Here is a 22,771-nt window from a genome sequence, read left to right on the forward strand (position 1 = left end):
CATGCAAGAGTCTTGGCAGAAATCTGTTCATTTTCTCATAATTAGCTATGTAGAAATTAACCCCTAACTTGCTCATGCTAGCTCCCAACCCAAGTGGAGAATAACCAGAGGTGGTGAGATCTACTGTTGTAACCTAAGATGCAGTCCCTTAAATTGGTAACTTAGCAAACACTCACTCAGGCAATAATCACGGCCCCCCACAATGCAAAAGCAAGACAAAATTACAGAATGATATTTCATTAAACAGAAAACTGGGCGAACCCAGGAAAGACAAGCACGGGAAAGAGAGTGAGAAAAGAAAGGACAGAAAACTAAAGCTTCTATGGAGATAACACCCTGAAAAACTAGCTCTTACTGGATCTAGCTTACTACATCTTTCTGCATATAATTTTCTTTTTTATTCTACAGGGCTACAAAGAATAAGAACAGCAACTTGGATAAAACAAGTTACTATAAGCAGTTGAAGCAGCAGCTAGTTACCAACGGTCATGACTGCAACAGGAATCCTCACCTTATGCCCCCTGTCTCCCTTCATCAAGATCTCCCCAAAGCTGTACTTACCAGTAATTGATCTAACAGTAAGGGTGACCGAAAGAGTTCTATTTGCACCAGACTCCAAAGTTATGGCAGATGGGCGGACTTCCATGGCAATTTCCGGTGATATTCTACCTGTGATTGTGTATGTTTCTACCTCTGCAACGTTCTTGACCCTTCTCAGTACAGTTTGGGTTCCTTTGAGATTAGAAATCACAATTGAGGGAGAGTTTAGATCAGCAGGATGTCCGAAGCTGGAGATACAGGTCCTCTTCGTGATGTTGCGTATCTGATGTGGATCAATGCCAGGGACAGAGCACAGAAACTTGAGATAGTCCTCATACCCTGTAAAAATTTACGAGTCAGTAGTAAAACGTTAAAATGAGAAATTGATGTGTCCAAAGAATGAGACCAAAATAGGGACCTCAGAAAACACACACGCACACACATGCATGCACACATGTAATCATAAAACAAAAATAAAGAGAAAAAACAAAATTGAAAGTCCGAATGCAAACACTGATATAAAGGAAGACTTTATTGTTCATTGTTTGACTATCTTCTGGTGTATAGCTAAATATGGTTATGCTATCTCATATTTGCAATTACTTAATGCAGTGGTTCCTTGTGACTGCACACCGGTCTGATAGAGACTTTCATAGTTCATAATGCCTAAAATTACCTGTATCAAAGACCAGACCAGGATCAAGAGCAGCCCTTGGATGAACTGACCCACTTCCACAGTCAAATGGAGTAGCTGGTGCCAAAATCATAGTTTCCAATCCAGAATATTGCTGGGCTTGCAGAGGGCGCCCAGCTCTGTCCACAGTAATTGCTGTCGTCATCAAGGCTGACTTGATAGCAGCAGGGCTCCAGTCATGATGTTTCTGCTTTATAAGTGCTGCAATACCAGCAATATGAGGAGCTGCCATGCTGGTTCCAGAGATCATTGCGAAGCCTTCTCCTGCTTGGCAAGACAAACATTGACTAAAATCAGTGCCACAAACATCAAACATGAACTACATTTGATCTTCCAAAAGACACCATTTGATGCCAAAATCATTAAAATGAAATAGATAGGTGCTCTTCAGAAGCATGATAATCTGGACAAACCATGCTGATATTCCGAACTCAATACCATTATATTGCAAAATAAACCATCATTTCTTAGAACAGGGTTGTTTTAAAAGATAAATTGTTCTTTCTTGAAAGTCTGGATACAAATAAAATGATACTTAAACAATCAGAATCAGCAATCAATGAAACAAATGCCTTCTTTCTTTTTTCTTGCCACCAAAATTCACAAAGAAAGGATCATGGTACCCATAGACGAGCAAATGGAAAGAAAAATAGAACATGAGGGCTACTTTTAGAATCATTTCATGAGAATTGCTTTCTGAGATCAAGGTCTAATAAAGTTGCAGTAACAATAACAAATAAATGGCTATGAGCTAGAATATCACAATACCTATGTAGTTGGCTTCATCAGTCCCATTAGGTGTCCATGCTGACCAAATAAGAGAACCAGGGGCAAGAATATCTGGTTTGAGGACATCTGCATCTTGAAAACTAAAATCCTTTATATCAGGTCCTCGTGAGGAGAACAAAGCAACCTGAGGTGCTGATTTATGGAGGCTAGGCATCAAGCTATCTGCAATGCTAGCCGTTGCTTGAAAACTTGTGACATGCCCAGTTCGATCTCTTAATGTTGAGCTATTGTAATATTGTATAAGATCCTGAAAGAAAAGAAGTCATAAGAAAAAGGTATAGTGTTGAGAGGAAGACGTCTGCAGTATAAAAAGGTAAAAGCAAACGAAAAAAGAGATGTAGCCACCATGACAACAATATGAAGCATGGCACACAGACCCACTTTTTTAAGCAATGCCACAATAAAATACAGCAGTATAATGGCTTATGACTTGAGATACTTAGGTTTAAATTTAGTTGTGGAAACAAAAAGAATACCATGAACACAAATTCACCAAAATGAATAATTCTGACTGACAAAAAATCTTTCTGAAAGCATAGTTTTTCAGAAAGAAACTAAAACAACAATAAATTAAAGAAAAACACAATATATGAAAACAGGAGATGCTCTACAACAAGGTCGATAGCAGCTTCAGAAATGCATAAGCAATTTTCACTTTTGGTCCCAGAACATGAAACAAGCATGATCAACAAAGAAACCATATCACATTTTATCATTTTGCATGAAGAGAGGATGCTTTATCCATGACAACATCAATAAGGATGCTTGATCCATGACATTGATATCGATGTCACATACATTGAAATCCAAAACAAGAACTGCCCATCTTTTCGAATTTAAGGACATATTTTGATAAAACCCAGTATGACCATGGAAAAGTAGATGCATAGCCATATTTCAGTGAGTACCGTTGATTTGCTGACATCTGTAATGACTATTCCAGGGATACCAACTGGTACAGGATCAAACCTTGCTTCTGGAGAAAAGCTCTCAACTGCAAGAACAAACCCAGCTGCACCGAGACTTTTTGCTGTTTGTGAGACTTTCCTGGTGGATGAGCTACCCATCACGAAATTAAATGAGTATCCACAAAGAAGTATCCTTCCCTCCACCATCTTCCGGTTTAGAACTTCTGCCTTCTGACAGTCTGAAGAGTATAAGGCATCAGAAGAATTCAGCATTGCATCATTTGCTGCAACCAAGCTGATAGTCTGATTCCAATGTGTACCCGCTGCATTAAAATGTAAACCCAAAGACAGAACTTGTTAGCATCCCAACTGTAAAAAGCAGGACCTTCAACCGCAAAAGTATCCCCAAATATTTTTGTCTTTTCTGAGACAAAGGATAATTAATATGTACATATGTCAAAGGCATAGAACATTGGTCTCTCTAAAATACTGCAGTTGCTAAAACCATTTTAAGGATGAGCAGATACCCTTTATGTTCCATGCCCGTGTAAGAGCAAGTTCATATGTTTTATGTATGAAACAAACTGTTATTGCTGCAAGTACAATTTGCACAGATACACATGTATGGGCATGCCTACACACATTTATGCTATATGCATCTATATCATAGTTAGCAGTATTATTCTCGGCAATATCTCACTGCAGTTTTTTCTTAGAGTTTTCTCTCAAAAGTGGTCTTTATTGGGAAAAATCTCAGAATTTTGAAAAACTAAAAAAGTATAAACGATAATAAAAATAAGAAACAAAGGTTTTCTATTAATTTTTCTTGCTAAAATATAAAGAAACAGATAGAGAAATTCTTAAAGTACAAAAGAAACCAAAAGGAAAAGAAAAAATAGGCTTAAAATATATAAAAAAATGTAAAAAATCTTGCAAAAATGTCACGATATTTATCGTGACATGTATTTTTTGGTGACATTTTGGCAATATGGCGATATTTTGCAGATAATTTTGACTTACCTTGAAAACCGATAATATTGCAATATTTTCAAAATATTGGTGATATCAGTGACTATGTAGAATTAATGGAACTAAGATAGTTTCATTAATGAATCAAATGGGAGTAACAGTACCCAAGCTCTCCCTGCCTCTATAAAACATCTTTTGGCTCCAACAGCAAATAAATGAAAGAAAGAAAAGACTGAAGCCTTCAGGGCAAAACAAAAATATAGAAAGACAAAATGCTCATGCCATCACGAGAATATGCTAAAAGGATTCATTTGTGCAGTCAATCCACTTTTTGCTAGTGATTAATCATATCTAACGAATCTTTGAACTAGTAGAATACATCAATTACAAAAAAAAAAATTGTCGATGTTCATGTAAAGCTCACACCAAAGACAAGATACCAAGTATAGTTCTGAAGCTGAAACCTTACGTGATAAACCAATTGCAGGCAGGATTTTCCCATTGCCAAGAGTCATATGGCTTTGATATCTCCTATCATCAACTGCAGCAGCCACAGATGTTATCCACGGACTGAATGACACCATAGTTTTAGAATATGGCCCTCCATTTCCAGCTGCCTGAGCAACAAATACTCCTGCTTTTACAGCTGAAAGAAGTGTGGCATCAAAAGGGTTCAAAAATGTTGTTCTGGTAGCTGTTGATGGACTGTTAGGGCCAACTGACAGATTTATAATATCCACACCATCTTTAACAGCCTGTTCATAAAAAGACATGAAGCCTGATCAGATCCTTCAGTAAATTACTAAATTTCGAGAAGGAATAATAAGGCTTCTAATCCCAGAATTTGTTTTACAAAGTTTGATGTAGTACAAGAATGAAAGAAAGAATAAAATTGTAGCCCTGGAGAACTTAGCAACAGCATAATTCTCCCATTTACATAAATCTATATAAAATTGTGAACCTAGATATTCCTGGGACTGCTCTAACTCAAAATTTACAGTACAAAAGAATAACAGAAAAGGTACAGAGGTGTCTACAAATCTAAACAGGTAATATTGCCAGTGGAAAAACAAGTGGAGAAAGTACTGCAAGATTTTCAAAAGTTACAGGCGAGGTGTAATGAGGAAATTGGATACTATGAGATGAGGTGTAACCATGTAAGGCAGCCCAAGGCATAAGCAACATGGATAAATATCAAAATTTCAACTAAAAATGCAAAAGACATGGCAGGGGTTTGCAGGGATTCCGTTTGGGATTAACAAGAAGGGATTGGGCACACCCAACCAGATTACAAGATGTGGAAGCAAATTAGTACAATTATATAGAATCTGGAAACCAATCAGGAAGCTTATCTTTCCAGATTCTATCAGTCTACAAGCGCCAAGTGACCAGGCTGCAGGTGGTATAGTTACATTTCTTATTAATGAGGTAACAGTGGATGCAGTCTAACTTAAATAAAATATTTATAAGATCTGGATCCATGAGGTCAAATAGAGTAATAAATTTTTAAAGAAAATGCAAATTAAATGAGCAACAATTTGATTATTCCTACAAAGCGACACCCAATACATATAAATTATTAACCATGGCATACAACTCAAGTTTAGCAGTCAGGTTCCAGTGTGATGATTCAAGTGAATTTACTGATTAAGTGGTTGCCATTAGGCACCACATACAAACTAAAAACAAGTGAAAGCAACTCACAGTTGCACCAAAGGTTCCAACTAATCCAGAAAGAAATCAAAATCAGAGAAACAAGACACCCTAGGCAATATTATTAAAAGCTCAATTCATGCGAAAGGTGATGGATGCCTGTTGAAATTCTCCAAGATGAAGTAAAAATCTCAAGTTCCACATTGGAAAATATGAACACTGTAATGAGTCATTTTGATTGAAGAACCAAAGGTTCAAAGCACCATAACCACGATGAAATTAAACTGGTTGTTAAGATATTTACAGCACACTCAAATGCATTAAGAGGCTAACATTTCCAACAACAACAACAACAACTACGCCTTCATCCCAAAACAATTGGGGTCAGCGATATGAACCAAAAAAGAAATTCATTTTGGGTCTTCCACATGAATCCTTTTCCTCCAATCATTTCTATCCAACGCCATGTCCTCGGTGAGGTTCAAAGCATTCATATCCTTTCCTATCATCTCCATCCAAGTCTTCCTAGGCCTACCCCGACCTCTTTTAACTAATATATTTTCCCATTTCTCCAACCTTCTAACTGGAGCATCATTAGGCCTTCGCCGAATATGTCCAAACCACCGTAAACGATTCTCTCGCATCTTATTTTCAATGGGTGCAACACCTACCTTCTTACGTATCTCTTCGTTCCGAATCTTATCTTTTATTGTATTTCCACACATCCATCTAAGCATCCGCATCTCAGCTACACTCATTTTTTGAATATGATGTCTCTTGGCAGCCCAACATTCCGTACCATATAGTAAAGCGGGTCTAATAGTCATCCTATAAAACTTTCCCTTCAACCGCAATGGCATTCTACGATCGCACAGCACTCCAGTAGCACTTTTCCATTTCATCCACCCAACCTTTATCCTATGATTTACATCTCCATCAATTTCTCCATACTTTTGAATGATGGATCCCAAATATTTGAAATAATCATTCACCGGTATATCTTGCTCACCAAGCTTCACTACACTCCCATCATTACTTCGTTGCTTACTAAACCGACATTCCATATATTCAGTCTTACTCTTACTCAACTTAAAACCTCTAGCTTCCAATGTCCGTCTCCATAATTCTAACTTAGCATTAACCCCAGCTCTAGACTCATCAATCAAAACAATATCATCAGCAAACAACATACACCACGGTACATTTTCTTGAATTGATCTCGTAAGCTCATCCATCACTATCGCAAATAGGAAAGGGCTTAAAGCAGATCCTTGATGTAACCCAACCGTTATCGGAAAATTGGTTGTCACCCCTCCACAAGTGCGGACATTGGTTACTACTCCTTCATACATATCTTTAATTATACTAATGTACTTGAGAGAAACACCTTTCTTCATCATTGTCCACCAGAGAACGTCCCTAGGTACTCTATCGTATGCCTTCTCTAAATCAATAAAAACCATATGCAAATCTTTGTTCCTCTCTCTATATCTTTCAATAAGTTGTCTAAGAAGATGTATAGCTTCCATAGTTGATCTTCCAGGCATAAAACCAAATTGATTCTCCGATATCATGACAACCTTCCTCAACCTAGACTCAATCACCCTCTCCCAAAGTTTCATAGTATGACTCATGAGTTTTATACCACGATAGTTTGTGCAATCTTGTATATCACCCTTATTCTTATATAAAGGCACCAAAGTACTCTTCCTCCACTCATTAGGCATCTTATTTGTTCGCCAAATCAAGTTAAAAAGATTTGTCAACCATTCTAAACCTTTCTCTCCCAAGCATTTCCAAGCCTCGATAGGTATACCATCTGGGCCAACTGCCCTTCTTGATTTCATTTTCTTCAAAGCCTCTGCAATTTCTTTCTTTTGAATCTTGCGCATGAAGTCACGATTTATCTCATGAAAAGGAATGGAGAAGTCTCCAAGATCTTGAGCATGACTATCATTAAATAGCTTATCAAAATAATCTTTCCATCTCTCCTTAATCTCCTCATCTTTGACTAAAACCCTTTGCGTTTCATCTTTGATACATCTAACCATACCCAAATCCTTCGATTTCCTATCTCTCATCTTTGCAAGCCTATAAATATCCTTCTCGCCTTCTTTGGTATCCAACTTGTCATAAACCTCCTTATATACCTTAGCCCTCGCGTTTCGAACAACTTTTTTAGCTTCCTTCTTTGCTATCATATACTTCTCCAAATTCTCATTATCACGACTCTTACTTAAATTTCTATAACACTCTCTTTTAACCTTAATAGCTAATTTGACATCCTCGTTCCACCATGATGTATCCTTACCTAGTGGTGCACCGCCTTTAGACTCACCCAATACCTCCTTAGCTACTTTTCTCATACCACCCACTATCTTATTCCACATTGATTCTGAATCCTCCTCGAGACACCAATCAACTTCCTTAACTACCTGCTCTACAAACATTCCTTGTTTAGCTCCTTTCAGTGCCCACCACTTAATTCTAGGATTTATCCTATGTCTATCCCTTTTGCAAGTGTGAAAAAAATATCATTATCCCTAAGAACCTCTTAGCAAAAAATAAGATGTCAATTGATAATTTTTCATAAAAAAAGATTACATCAATAACAATGAAGGATTAGCATGGCCAATATAAGCATGCTATATAGAGAGGTAGCTCAATCTAGATTATAAGTCTACCTATGAGACAATAGTGATTTTTAACATTAAATGGGCCAAAACATATATAGAGATTTTTCAAAGAACCATAGAGAAAAACCAAGAGCATACACATGTACAACAAATCATAAATACTCTCAAAGAGATAAAAAATCATATATATGCAATGATCTAATGACTTTAAAGCCACATAACATATACAAAAGCTTATGAAGGATCACATAAGATATGCATAGGCACATATACAAATAGCCATAAAAATACTAACATACCCAAAATATTTTTTTTAATTATCATGCTTATGCAAGAACCAATAAAACGATACCTTATTTTTAAGAGAAAATACTAATTTCAATTAATTTGAGAACACGTCTAATTTTTCAACAAAATACCAAACAATTTTGAAATGACACATAATCATTAATGACTCATAAAAGCATGCATAGACATGTGTGTATGACACGTGAATATGTAGATAATATACCGATAGAGCAAACTCACGAGAGCATACAAACCATCCATGGAATGACTAATGAGAGCATACATACAAGAATTTAAAATCTCTTAAGTAGCGCATCTCAATAAAAGCACCACATAAAGTTTAAAGAACATGCTTTGACATGTGCATAAAGTCACCAATTGCAATAAACACAATACATATAACAAAAATTAGCATTTTTGTAAACATGAAAAAAACATATAAGCATAGTATTTAAGATTTTAAGAATCCACATATTCTTGCAAAATATAATTTTCATTATGATATTTTTCAAAAACTATATTCATAATCGAAATATATACTTCAAGTAAACATGTTTACGCAAAAACATGTCAAAAGACAATAATTTCCATAAATTTTAATTTTAATTCTTTTGAAAATATATTCATTTTAAATAAATAGCCACAATATTTCAAATACATTTTTAAATATATACCATAAAAGTTTAAAGTAAAGAATCCAAAGAAAAATGCATACCGTAATACGAGAGTCTTGAGTCCAAGTCGTACATCAATTCAAATCTTTCTTTTGAAGCACAAACACGAACAAGATGCCAAGACCAAGATCCCTTGCTTGGATACCATGTCACGAAATAGCACGGAACCCAAGACATTCCAAATTGTACTCCAAATGCCAATGAAAATGTGTTTGAATACTAACAATATGCAAAACTTGATACAAGTTGTATGAATAAATGATTTCATTAATAATAAACAAAAATACATAAAAAAATTAAATACATAAGGGCTTCACTAAAATACACTAAAAAACAGACAAAAGAACCTAAAACTACCTATCACTTTCTTACCCACAATAGGCACACGCACATATAGAGAGAGAAAATAAGAGACAGAGGAGAAAGAGGAAAGAGAAAGTCTTCGCTAGCTATTGGACTAGAAATCTAGTTGTTGGGCTTAGTTCCCAACACAAATCTAGTTGTTGGGCGGAGTTCCCAACAACTAGACTGTTGGGCTAAGTCTCCAACTAGTGTAAAGTCAACTAAAGTTGACTTTACAATGAATATATTATATATAATATATAATACAAATATTATATTTATAAATATGTATATATATACATATATATGTTAAAATATGATGTATCTTATATATATATTTATATATATAGAAAGATACATGTATATATGTATTTCATATATATATATGTACATGTATCTATCTATAGATATATAAATATATATATTTATCTCAAACCCGTAAGGGTATTTATGTAATTTCACATGTCTTGCGCATATTCTCTTTTGAGAATATGATTGTAACTTATTTTCCTTTTTTATTTTCTCTTTTTTGCTTTTTGTACCTTTGATTTGATGCAACATGGGGGGGGGGGCAACACAAACATTGGAGCACTCTCCAACGGTTACATTTCTAACCGTTGGAGGGGCTCCAACATGTGTATTGGAGCCCCCCCCCCTCCATGGCTCCTTTCTCTTATAAATAAGGGTGAATCCCCTTTAGGTTTGTTAAGCTTTTGTAAAGCCCCTCTTGGGATCTCATATATTGAAGTTCATAATTTTTCATGCCTTTGTGCATGTGTATCCGTGCCTTTGTGCACTTGTGAGTGTTCTCCTTTGTGCCTTTGTGAACTCTTTGTTTTTTCTTATATTGTGGTGCTACACAAAATCTCTTTTTATAGAGATTTTCACATGGTATCAAAGCAAGGTTGTTTGGAGAAAGAAATTGGTGTGGTTCTTCATAATATCAAGTGTCTCAAAAAGCATGCCTTCAACTTTTTTGTGATTTGAGTGGTGACACTTCTTCATTCAATATTTTAGAAGATTACTACAACAAGTAAGATTTATAATCTTATTGTGGTACGTATTTTTTTCTCTCATCTTACCTCTAATGGGCGAAAAAGACTCTCATTTCTCTCTCGGTTTCAAACTAAATGGCTCAAATTATCACGTGTGGGCCGGAAATATGGAAGCTCACATCAAAGGGAAAGGGCTTTGAGGTTACATTCAAGGCTCGATTCCGGAACCGGAGCCTAAAATTACTTTGATTAAAAAAAAATCAAAATTCTTGAGGGAGATGAAAGAACTAAGGCTCTTGAGGAGTATAGTAGGAAACATGAGAAGTGGGAAATGAAGAACTTCAAGATCTTGTCTTGGATCTTTTCTTCTGTTGAGACAAGAATCAATGCCAACATTATAAAGTTTAAAAAGGCTTCTCAAGCATGGAAATACCTTGAGAAGATGTATACTTCTAGGGACTTGTCCCATAAGTATTATCTTCAAAAGAGGGTGTTAACCCTTCTTTAAGAAGAAATGTCTATAAGAGAGTATTTTGCGGAACTCTCTTCCATTTGGGATGAGCTTGCCATGTTTGAACCCAAGTGAAGTGGAGAAGCCATAGAGCTTTGTCATAAGCAATTAGAAGAAGATCGATTCTTCAACTTTTGAATGGGCTAAGGCCCGAGTTTGAGCAAATAAGATCCTCTCTCCTATCTTTTTTCACCTCTCCCTCTATTGAAGATGTTATAACTAAATTAAGTGGAGAGAAAACTCGTATGGGCATTAGCAAGCAAAATCCTAGTGTGCTTGCAATGCCCACAAATCAAGAAGAGTATGATGGTGTTAATGTCGTTTCTAGGCCCGGTAACAACCTAAGGACATATAGACCTCCTCATTTTAAGAACCAAAATCAAGGTAATCAAGGAGGAAAAAGAGATTATAGCAAAATTTCGTGCTAATTTTGCAAAAAAACGGATCATATCAAACCGGTTTGCACAAAATGGAAGAAACTTCTAGCAATGGCAACTACATCTCAACCATCTAAAGAGGAATCTTCAAATGGAGCTCTATCTCTCAATCAAATTGTGGAGGCTCTTCAACCACTTCTAAAAGGAGCTATTTCCGGCACCGCCATATCCACTCCTTCTCCTCCAGGTAAAACTTCTAGGCTCTTAGATTCGGGTGCATCATTTCATATGACCCCAAACATTTCCTCTCTTTCCGAGTATTCTAAAAATGTGTCACCTTCTTTTGTTTCAACCGCAGATGGTACTTCTCTTGAAATTAAGGGAATTGAAAATTTTGAAACCCAAAACTTCTTTATTCCAAAAATTAGACTTATACCAAAATTGAATTTAAACTTGTTTTCCGTTTCTCAACTCACGGACCTTGGGTGTGACATTTAATTCTTATCTAATAAATGTTTAATACAGGATCACTGGTCTGGGAGATTGATTGGGGAAGGCTCTAGGAAAGGAGACTTGTACTATGTAGACTTTCATCAAATTCCTAAAAAACACTTTTTGTAATGTGGCCCAACATAAAGACATAAATGTTTGGCACAAGAGACTTGGTCATCCCAACATTACCAAGTTGTCCTATTTGCATTTTGTTAAAGATCTTTGTAAAAATACTTTATCTTATAATGATTGCATTCTTGGAAAAATGAGAAGTATACCTTTGAACAAAAAACTATGTTTAGTACTAAACCTTTTGAAATTATTTATTCGGATGTTTGGGGACCGGCACCCGTCATATCCAAAGGTGGTTTTGCCTACTATGTGATTTTTGTGGATGATTTCTCACATTATTGTTGGATATATTTTCTCAAACATAAGTATGAAGTCTTTTTATATTTTAAAACATATCATATGATGATCAAAAATCAATTTAATAGTAATTTAAAGATATTTAGAACCAATTCCGAGGTGAATCTCTCTCTAATGAGTTTAAGAAAATATCTTGAAAATTGTGGCATTGTCCATCAAAGATTGTGTCCTAAGACCCCACAACAAAATGGTTTGACCAAAAGAAAGCATAGGCATATCATTGAAACCACTAGAACCCTTCTCATTTCCCAAAGTATTCCAAAAAAAATTTGAGCTGAGGTGGCTCTTGCTTCCGTCTATCTTATTAACCGTCTTCCATCGAAAAATTTAGATAAAATTTCTCATTTTGATATTATATATGAAAAAGAACCCGATTACAAATGATTGAGAGTTTTTGGTTGTAAGTGCTTTGTTCTTACCGATAAAAATGATAAACTCTCACCAAAAGTCATCCCTTGTGCTTTCCTTGGCTATTCCGAAACCCAAAAAGGATTTCGATGTTCTGACACTAAGAATGATAAATTATATGTCTCAAGGAATGTAACTTTTTTTTTAAATGATAGTGGTTTTGAAAAAAATGAATCTCATTTAAAAAATGTCGATTACTCCTTCCTTTTTGACCTATTATCTAAGGATGATGATATCTCTACTGATGATGAATCAACATATAACACTGACAATGAAATGGTTGTGATCAACAATAACTCTAACCCTTCTACCTCTCAAGAAGAAAATGTATCTAGAGAACCTATCACCTATTCTCATAGAGATAGAAGCACCTTTAGGAGTGCTATTGAGCTAATATAGTGAACCTAGCGAGTCTATTTTCACTCATGATTCACATCCTAAAAGAACTGAAAGAACTAGAAGGAGTCCCTCCAGATTTGTGTCCTTTGATTCTTTCTCTCCTAAATATCGAGTTTGTTTGAATGCCATTCACTCATATTTTTAACCAAAAAAATTTTGGAGAAGCCAAACGATGTATTGAATGGAGAGAAGCCATGGAGAGTGAACTCAAAGCTCTTAGGAAAGCTAACACGTGGGAATTTCAAACTTTTCTCAGTGGAAAGAAAACTAATAGGATGTCGATGGGTGTTTAAAGTCAAGACCAAGAGTGATGGTTCTCTTGAAAGGTATAAGGCTCGTCTTGTGGCTAAAGAGCATAGTTAAGAATATGGGATTGACTATGAAGAGACATTTGCTCCAGTAGCTCGTATGGTTACTGTCAGATGTCTTATCACCATTGCTTCAATTAGAAAATAGAATATTTACCAAATGGATGTCAAAAATGTCTTTTTAAATGAAGACCTTAATGAAGAAGTTTAGATGGATGCTCCACCTGGTATGGAAATCCCTAAAAATAAAGTTCTTCGTCTTCGTAAAGCCCTTTATGGCTTGAAACAAGCTTCCAAAGCTTGGCATGATAGGTTTAATAATGTAATGACTGAAAATTGTTTCACTTCATGTTACACTAATACTGCATTATTTGTTAAGAAATCTGATACAGGAATTGTTATTTTATTGTTATATGTTGATGACATGTTGATAACAGGAGATGATGCTAAAGGCATCAAAAGTATTAAATCAATTTTGACTTTAAAATTTGAAATGTTGGACTTAGGTTTTTTGACATATTTTTTGGGTATTGAGGTTGCTTATTCTCACAGAGGTTATTTTTTCTCTCAAACTAAACTTGCTTGTGAGATTCCTGACAGATCAGGAATCACAGAAGATAAGGTCTGTGAAACTCCTGAAATAGTAGGTTCGAAGATGAAGATTGATGATGGTATTCTTCTACAAGATCCCACACCTTACCGGCAATTAGTTGGATCCCTTACGTATCTCAACATTACTAGGCATGATATTTCTCATGCCGTACATGTTGCCAGTCAATTTCAACATGCACCTACCACCATTCATATGAGTGCCATCCTTCGCATCATCAGATATGTAAAAGGAACGGTAAACAAGGGATTATTTCTATCTTCCTCTTCTGAATTAAGTTTAATTGATTATACTGACTCTAATGGGGGAGGTGACCCAAATAACCGTCACTCCACCACTGGTTTTTGTATTTTTCTAGGTGAGTCTTTAATTTCTTGGAGATGCAAGAAGCAGCAAAAGGTATCACTTTCATCCACCGAAGCTAAGTATAGAGCCATGACATCTACCACTATGGAAATAGTTTAGATTCGCATCTTGTTGAAGGATATGAATGTTCAAGTTCAAGGACCCACAAAATTATGTTGTGATAACAAGAGTGCAATCTACATTGCTAAGAATCACACATTTAATGAGCGCACGAAACACATCGAGATGGACTGCCACTATGTTCGTGAAATATATTTAAGAAGAACCATCGACCTTATGTTTCATCAGAATATCAACTGGCAGACTTCTTCACCAAGGCGATGTGCTCTCCAAGATTTAACTTCCTTCTTGACAAACTTTCGGTTGTGACACCCTAAGTTTGAGGGGGGGTGTTAAAATATGATGTATCTTACATATATATTTATATATATATATAGAAAGATACATATATGTATCTATCTATATATATAGAAATATATATATTTATCTCAAACCCGTAAGGGTATTTATGTAATTTCATGTCTTGCGCATATTCTCATTTGAGAATATGATTGTAACTTATTTTCTCTTTTTTGCTTTTTTGCTTTTTGTACCTTTGATTTGATGTAACATGGGGGGGGGGGGGGGGGGGGGCAACACACACATTGGAGCCCTCTCCAACGGTTACATTTCTAACCGTTGGAGGGGCTCCAACATGTGTATTAGAGAAACCCCCCCCCCCCCCCCATAGCTCCTTTTTCTTATAAATAAGGGTGAATCCCCTTTAGGTTTGTTAAGCTTTTGTAAAGCCCCTCTTGGGATCTCATATATTGAAGCTCATAATTTTTCATGCCTTTGTGCATGTGTATCCATGCCCTTGTGCACTTGTGAGTGTTCTCCTTTGTGCCTTTGTGCCTTTGTGCCTTTGTGCACTCTTTGTTTTTTCTTGTATTGTGGTGCTACACAAAATCTCTTTTTATAGAGATTTTCACAATATATGTATATATACGTATATATAATATATTATATACATACAAAAAGGATAGAGTAATCTTAACACTAACATCCCCATTAAGAAGGCATTCTTCATGTCTAATTAGTAAATAGGTCATTTTTTAATAGAAGCTACAGTAACAAGAGTCCTAACACTTTGTCATTTTAGCTACAGGTGCAAAGGTTTCTTCATAATCAATCTCATATTCTTGAGCATACCTTTTGGCTACTAACCTAGCCTTATAACTTTCTAAAATTTAATCACTCTTGGTTTTAACTTTAAATACTCGCTTACATCCAACTCAACCTTCACTATTTTTTCTTAATGAGGATAGTCTTTGGCTTCTTTGTATGTAGAAGGTTCATGAAAGGCTCCTTTGCATAGAGAAGGTTCATGAAAGGCATGAATAACTAATAGACAAGCTTTATATTTTGGGAAAAAAACTCATGACACAAATCTAATAGGAGCTTTAGATATATGTTATGATCTCCTAAGTTTGGCCTCATCTATGGGTTGGTTTTGCATGAACTTATCAAGTGCACATGGAATTTTCTCATTATTACACCAAAACTAGACCTTAAAGCATCATTGGGTTTTTTAATGTCTTCATTTCTAGAAAGATTTGGAGATCATTATTAACATTATCATTGCTAGGATCATTATTAATGCAATCATCATCATTATCATTGCTAAGATCATTAGTAATGCAACTCTTAGATGAGAAGGAGATTTTATACGTATAATCGGATATTTGAGAAACCAAAAGTAAATTGAAGTTTAACGTAGGTATAACTCTAACTTTTGGAACAAAAAAAAAATTAGAATCATGTTCTAAGTTCACATTGCTAGTGATTTTTAAAGAAGTGATATTGGCGGCTGAAATACTAGAAAAAATTTTATTGGGCGACAATTGGTTAATAGGGACTCATTAGGAGTCATGTGAAAAGAGGCCCTTGAGTCAAGGATCCAAGGTGACATCTGAAGGAGAAGAGGATGAGACCAAGGTTGTCAGACTAGGAAGCAGATGCGGGAAACGATATGGGAAGCGGAAGCGAGAAGTGATGCATTTTAAAATATATAGGAAGCAGGAAGCAAGGAATAAAAAAAGAAATATAATAATTAGATGGGAATCAAAATAAAACACAAATAAAAATTAAAATAAAAGTAACAAATATTAAATTTTATGTTTTTTAGTATAAGAATTAAATTTTTACCAAAATCTAAAAATGATGACTACCAATTTAGAGAAAGCACATGGAAGTGAGTGAGAAGAGTGAGATAAAACACATAAAAAATAAGAAAAATTGAGTAAGAGAACATATAAGAAGAATAGATGAAGCATGTGGAAAAGATAGGAGAAGCATGGGGGAATCGAGGTTCTCATCAGGTTTCGAAAGTAAGGAGTATCTCGCTTCTGAAGCGAGTTTTCGAGAAGCAAGATTTCCACCTATCTAAGAAGCTTGTGGTAACTCTGGATGAGACTGTGACACCAAAAGTAGAAGTAGATGTCTTCAAAAATTGTTGTAGAACCTCCACCAAATTTTCAATAGATAGGTATTTAGCATTACTGCTTGTTTTGGAGGAGGTGTCTCCAATTGAAGCCACCTTTGTCTTCAATTTTGGGCAAGCCGGCTTGATGTGCCCCGGTTCATTACAAAAATGACAAATAATCTTCCTTGAACCTCCATTATTTTGTTTTCCAAAGTGTGAATGTGTATATATTTTGGTGGTGGCATCGGATTTGGAGGTGGCAAGAATGTTGTCATTTGTTGTCTTTTTTATTCTCCTTCAATCTTTCTTCCTCTATACTCAACTCGGTAAGAGTCTCATGGAGAGAAGAAATTTTGGGTTTATGAAGTAACATCATCTACACCCCCTCGAACTCTGGCCTTAGACCATTAAGGAACATGAAGAATTATTCATCCTCACCCTCCTTTTAGTTGTTCTTGTCTAAGGCGAAGATCTCTGAGAGTCTCCCGCTTAGGTTCCAAGACGGCAAGCTCTCTTCATAAGAGTGTCATCTCATTGTAATAGTCATGGATGGTTTTGTCACCTTGCTTCAATGACGTCATTTTCTTGTGAAGATTCCACTAATGAGCCATGGCCTTCATAATATACATATTTCTTAAGAACTTTCATGCCTCCTTGGCAATTTTGAATTGGTCCAGACTTATCAAGTATGGAGGCGTCCACACTACTCATGATCCATGCTAAGATTTTAGCATTGTCCATCCACCATTCCATGTGTCTTTTCTAGAACTCAAGGGTGGCGGCGATCTTTTCATCTTTATCGAGGAACTTATTGTTCCCATCCATAATTTTTGTAAATGAGACTTGAGGTTTTGGACAATCATCCCTAATGCATTTAATGAGGCCTGTGGACAAGATATTGTTCTCCATAGTAGAAGCCCAAGTGCAGTAGTTGGAGCCATTCAACTTGATGGACATAACGAACATGGATTTTTTCTCCATCACAAATAAGAGAGGGTTGATGAAGAAGGATGGTTACTTGAAGCTTTGGCATATTCTCCAAGAAGAGGTGCGAGCACCATGATGGTCCACCATTAGGATCAAGAGTCTATTAGCTCTGATACCATGTAATTAAATAAGAGTGCACAAATAGATGGCACTAAGGGCTACACAATTTCAAAAGTGTGCACAAATACAAGAAGACACTTATGGGTAAAATACAATATTACCAAAGATAACACAAGCACAGGCCACTAAAGGGCTACAACACATAAATAAATAAATAATTTTATTAACCCAAAATGCTTAAGAGAAGCATGTTCAACACAAGGGGGTTTTACCCCATATATATACAACAAAGAGAAAGAGGACTAGCCGTTGAGCTGGTCCCAAAGGCTAGCTAGTTAGCCATTAGCCTAGTCTAAAGGCTAGTTAGTTAGTTGTTAGCATAGTCTAACGGCTAGTTAGTTAGCCTAAGCCTAGTCTAATGGCTAGCTAGTTAGTCGTTAGCCTAGTCTAACAGCTAGCCAGTTAGCCAATCGCCTAGCCTAACGGCTAAGTATCTAGCCGTTAGACCCAGCCTAACAGCTAGCTAACAAAGACCAAAAATGCCCCTATAAAGGGGATAAAAATAAAGAAAATAAAAAACAAGAAAATACATGAGAAAGAAAAATAAAATACATAAAAAATATACATATATATACTGCGAAGGTATATATACATAATATGTATGTACACACATATATATTTAACTGAGCAGAGGGCCCAAGTACACCTGGATTCCAGGGTCATGGGCAGTGGGTTGAATGCCAGAGTAGAGAACATGTTAAAGTATGCATTAAGTATTTATGATAGCAAATTGTTTTCTAAATGAGCATGTCCATCTTCACCAGTCTAAGTAAAAGAATGAAAAGGAGATTTCTGCATGATATAATCAATTCTATTTCCCAGTTTAATTTTATTTCTGTACCTGTTCAATGGCTGCCACTACATCAGCAACAAATCCTCCAAAACCCTTATATATAGCCTTGTATACAGCAATTCTGGATGATAGACAACACAATGATTGTAAGGTTAAGTAATGATAATTTAAGAAATCTCCATGCTAATAAAGATAACTAGAAGAGAGCCCATATTTGAATATCAAATTGCATACCTAGCACGGGGAGCCATCCCGCTTGCTTTACCAAACTCATATCCATGCATTCTCACAGGTATTCCATTATTTCCAGCTGCAATTGCTGTTATGTGACTTGAAATCAACAATCCAAGCCACAAAGTAAACAAATTAAAGGCAGATAAACAAACAAAGACACAAAGCACACTAAGGACACAATATCAGATTCATTAATCACAGAAAATTTGCAAAGTCTCATGGTCTTGTGGGTAGTCCCTATGTTCCTCAGTTTTCTTCGTCAAAGGTTTTGCAATATTTCTATATCCTTTGAATTGCACAAAAGACCAGTTCTCTACCCATTATGGTTGTGCAAATTTATGAATTGATGAATGAAATCCAATACTTATAACAATCCATCAGATCCTATAAGGGTGATCCTTTCATTTATTGCTGCTGTGCTAACACAAATGACCACAGAAATCAGTATTCGCCACAATCCATTACTGGAGAGTAATGAGAAGCTTAGGTAGAGGTATTAATTTTCTTTTACTATTAGCATTGATGTGGAATATCAATGGCCAATTTTGCAGGAGAAAATGGGCACAGTATTAACAAATATTTGTCATCTTTATGTACATGAATTCAATATTGACATCACCAAGAAATGACAGGATGGTTTAACAATGGCAGACAAAACAAATTAGGTGATTGACAAATAAGTTAGTGATTAGAAATAGTTAAATGCAACTAATACTTATTTTCTGGAAATGCTAGAGAAACTTACAATCAATCAGTAAGTTCCTTACTATTATTCTATTTGAAAAACTCATAATAAAGTCTTAAATTTCTTTGAACAATAAGTTTGCACTTCAGAATTTTTAAAAAATTCCCATGGAATTTTCTCATAATGCCCAAGAATTTCAGATCATCAAAGTCCTCACCTGCCATGTCCATCACCATCCAAAGGAGAAGCAAAATCAACAGCTGGGTTAAATGATCCTGAAGCAATAGCTGCCAACGAAAAGTGTTGAGCACCAACAATTTTTCCATTGCAAAATCTCCTCTTGGTGTCTGGATCAACTTCACATTTTCCTCTGTAGGTAGGAAGTGGTTCATATGGCTCAGAAGGATAAACTGCAAAACTGGGGTGTTGTGGATAGATTCCAGAGTCGATGAATCCAATTACAATGTTTTCTCCAGCCCTCACTGTGCCTCCTCCAGTTGGCCATACTCCAGTAGTAAGACCCAAGAACTGTGGTGTGTGGGTTGTCAACCTCACGACCTTTGAATCTTCCTCCACATACAGGACTCCAGGAGCTTTTCTAAGAAGATTTGCCTATTCAATGGAATTTAGATACACCAAGAAGAGCATGAAAAGAGGAAAAAAGAGAAAAAAAATGATGTTTCTTGCTCATGGAATACACAAACTCTTATGGTTTGGTCAGGAAGGAAGAAAAAGGAGATTATGGTCACAGTTTAAATATGTTCATTACTAAGGACAGTTTTACAAAAGAAGTAGCTTTACCTGTTCAGGGGACATACGAATTGCAAACCCATTAATAAGATGGTGGTAGCTATATAGCTTCTTATACGTTCCAGGCTCAAAGACCGATGCAAGAAGTGCATTGTGGTTTTTCTCGAGGAGGAAGGCGTAGGATCTTACATGTTCACTGCCAAGAGAGCGGAACTAATAGTGAGCAAACATCAGAAATATGCGGCTTCTAATTTGTGCCATAAGTATTTATTACACAGTTAAGCTATAAAATGTAGACCACCCTCATGGAGCAAAAATGGAGCATCCGTGTGATTTAGCTTTTAATCCTGTTATAGCAAGATCTAAAACTTCATATGTCTAAGACGAGAAATATTCATTTTAATAGGTGAATTTAGAAAAAAGGAAAGGTAAGGAGAAATTTAAAAAATTAGGAACGAAAAATGAAACAAAGATGCATAAAATTACCACTGAGGCGTCCGGAAAAAAAACATGAAAAAACATTTTATATGGAGAGGAAACTAAATAAGGTCCATGTTTCGAGAACTCAAAAATGATGTGATTTAAACTTACGTTCTGCCTCAAATTTGAGATTTTAACTTCTGATCGAGAAAAGAACATTCTAAAAGATTTTTCAATAATTGTAGAAACGTTATTTTCGGTTTATTCTCGCATTAACAATGTCAAGAAGCCACTCTTTCCTGATAAATAAAAAGACAACATTTGCCTTTTTTTTCTGCGCTTCAATTTATTTGAGCAGTTTCGCAAAAGAAAGCTAGAAATTTGCATTGCTTTTGATTTTACGGGCATTTTTTTCTCAAAGCGAACAGAGACGAAGATGACGGTGGATGTTATACGTACCTTGTAATGTCGAACTCCTCTTTGGACTCAACGGCAGTTGCAGCATACCCGTCGAGACCGCCTCTGTATGTGACGACAGGGTCGCCTTCAACAATCACAATGTATACCTCCCCATTGACAAAACAAAGAAACCCCATCACCACCAAAGCCCAGAAACACATCTCCCACATCCTCACCATGGCTGGCAGAAACGGTTAAAAACCAACCACACTTTCCAATCTCCCCCTTTCAAGGCTGTAAATTGAGACAAAGAAAACGAATCAGAGAGCACAAAAACACCCACTTGATTAAGTTGCAGCAATGTGGAAATTCTGGGTTAAAACATCAAAAACAAGCACTAGAAAGCATACAACAGGACGAACTACCAGCTCTATGAAAGGAAAGAAACCATATTTAGAGAAGACGGTGTCCACCGAGAGAGAGAGAGAGAGCGAGCGAGAGAGGGAGGGCTTTTGTCAAAGCAGGACTACTGCCATTAGTGCAATCAATGCAGCCAAGCATCAGAGCTGCAAATCCCAAGATGCAACGGCTAAGACAACCCCTTAATTAACTAAACTACTCCCGTACCTTTACTTGAATTACAGAAACACCACACATCTCAATCACCGGTGGTAATTAAGGAAAAACCACCTCACAATCATTGTTGAGCTTCCCTCCAAATTTTAACTAAGAAAAATTCCCCATTTTGGTTATTTACCAACAGGAAATTACCCGCCAAAACAGAACCGGTGTTTGTTTTGATTCGTCAATATTTGGAGCCACGGAAGTAGGCAAACCAGCTTATTTTCGGATACCCAAAATACCCATGCTTGCTATTTGAAGGGTATCTGTCAACAATGGGGTAAAAACAAGCCCCACGGATTACAAAAATTGACAGTGGTCGGCGTCACGGGATTAAAAAGACGCGCGATTCACGGGATCACTGAACTGGACACGGTAGTGTAAAGCAGAGTGACATAAATGCCCTTGAAAAACTTCAGGAGATGGCGGATGTTTCAGAAATTTTGGTTATAGCAGGGGTAGTTAAGCGATATGAAATTTGAATGGCTGCCTAGCTCTCTCGAACACGACGACAGGGGATTTAGGCTGACCCACTGAAATGACGAAAGTATCCCGCATCTCTATTTCAGTAACTTCAATAACGTCACGAGGGTCTTTTCGTCATTTTGAGGAAAATTTCTCATTTATGACATTGACATAAAATTACAGCTTTATTTTTCATTTGGGTGAAAAATAATAAACAAAATATTCGAAATCTAGCTTACTCTTGACGCCGCCAGAGAGATTGAAGGAAAAAAGGCAACGATTTCTTCATTTAAAAATAGAAAATATATGAGAAAATGCAGGAAAAATAAATTAACAACAATCCTAATGAGACCATCGAGGTGGGATCCTATGTGGTAAGCGGGGTCCTGTGCCAAGCTGAAGGCCCAGGTTTACATGGGGCTTAAGAGATATCTGGTAGGGGTCT

The 22,771-nt window shown here is 36.2% G+C and overlaps 1 protein-coding gene across 3 annotated transcripts; it reads right to left on the bottom strand.

Moving 5' to 3' along the window:
• Window positions 1-221: 221 nt before the first annotated feature.
• Window positions 222-21,818, bottom strand: LOC149837091 (subtilisin-like protease SBT2.5). 3 transcript variants are annotated; one of them, XM_090005809.1, is made up of 11 exons: window positions 21,666-21,818; window positions 21,301-21,534; window positions 20,473-20,617; window positions 19,889-20,283; window positions 18,987-19,082; window positions 18,801-18,873; window positions 4,370-4,655; window positions 2,932-3,254; window positions 2,003-2,270; window positions 1,217-1,498; window positions 222-879 (listed from the first exon to the last, which is right to left on the bottom strand). In XM_090005809.1, exons 2-11 carry the CDS (start codon window positions 21,477-21,479, stop codon window positions 473-475), a joined length of 2,454 nt encoding a protein of 817 aa, XP_089861935.1. In that variant the 5' UTR covers window positions 21,480-21,534; window positions 21,666-21,818; the 3' UTR covers window positions 222-472. The 3 variants fall into 3 exon arrangements, with proteins under 3 accessions (XP_089861935.1, XP_089861934.1, XP_089861936.1); XM_090005808.1 differs by having other exon boundaries at window positions 21,651-21,818; XM_090005810.1 differs by having other exon boundaries at window positions 21,714-21,786.
• Between the last annotated feature and the right edge of the window lie 953 nt (window positions 21,819-22,771).

The sequence above is a fragment of the Nuphar pumila genome, chromosome 5, assembly GCF_984573655.1.
Source record: "Nuphar pumila chromosome 5, dmNupPumi1.hap1.1, whole genome shotgun sequence".
In the NCBI taxonomy this organism is placed as follows: Eukaryota; Viridiplantae; Streptophyta; class Magnoliopsida; order Nymphaeales; family Nymphaeaceae; genus Nuphar; species Nuphar pumila.

Coding starts and splice junctions, on each gene's coding strand:
- LOC149837091 (XM_090005809.1), bottom strand. CDS start 21,479: ATGGTGAGGATGTGGGAGATGTGTTTCTGGGCTTTGGTGGTGATGGGG. Junction 19,083..19,888: donor GATGGTGATGGACATGGCAG/GTGAGGACTTTG, acceptor GTTGATTTCAAG/TCACATAACAGCAATTGCAG. Junction 880..1,216: donor TGGTCTGGTCTTTGATACAG/GTAATTTTAGGC, acceptor AAATTTTTACAG/GGTATGAGGACTATCTCAAG.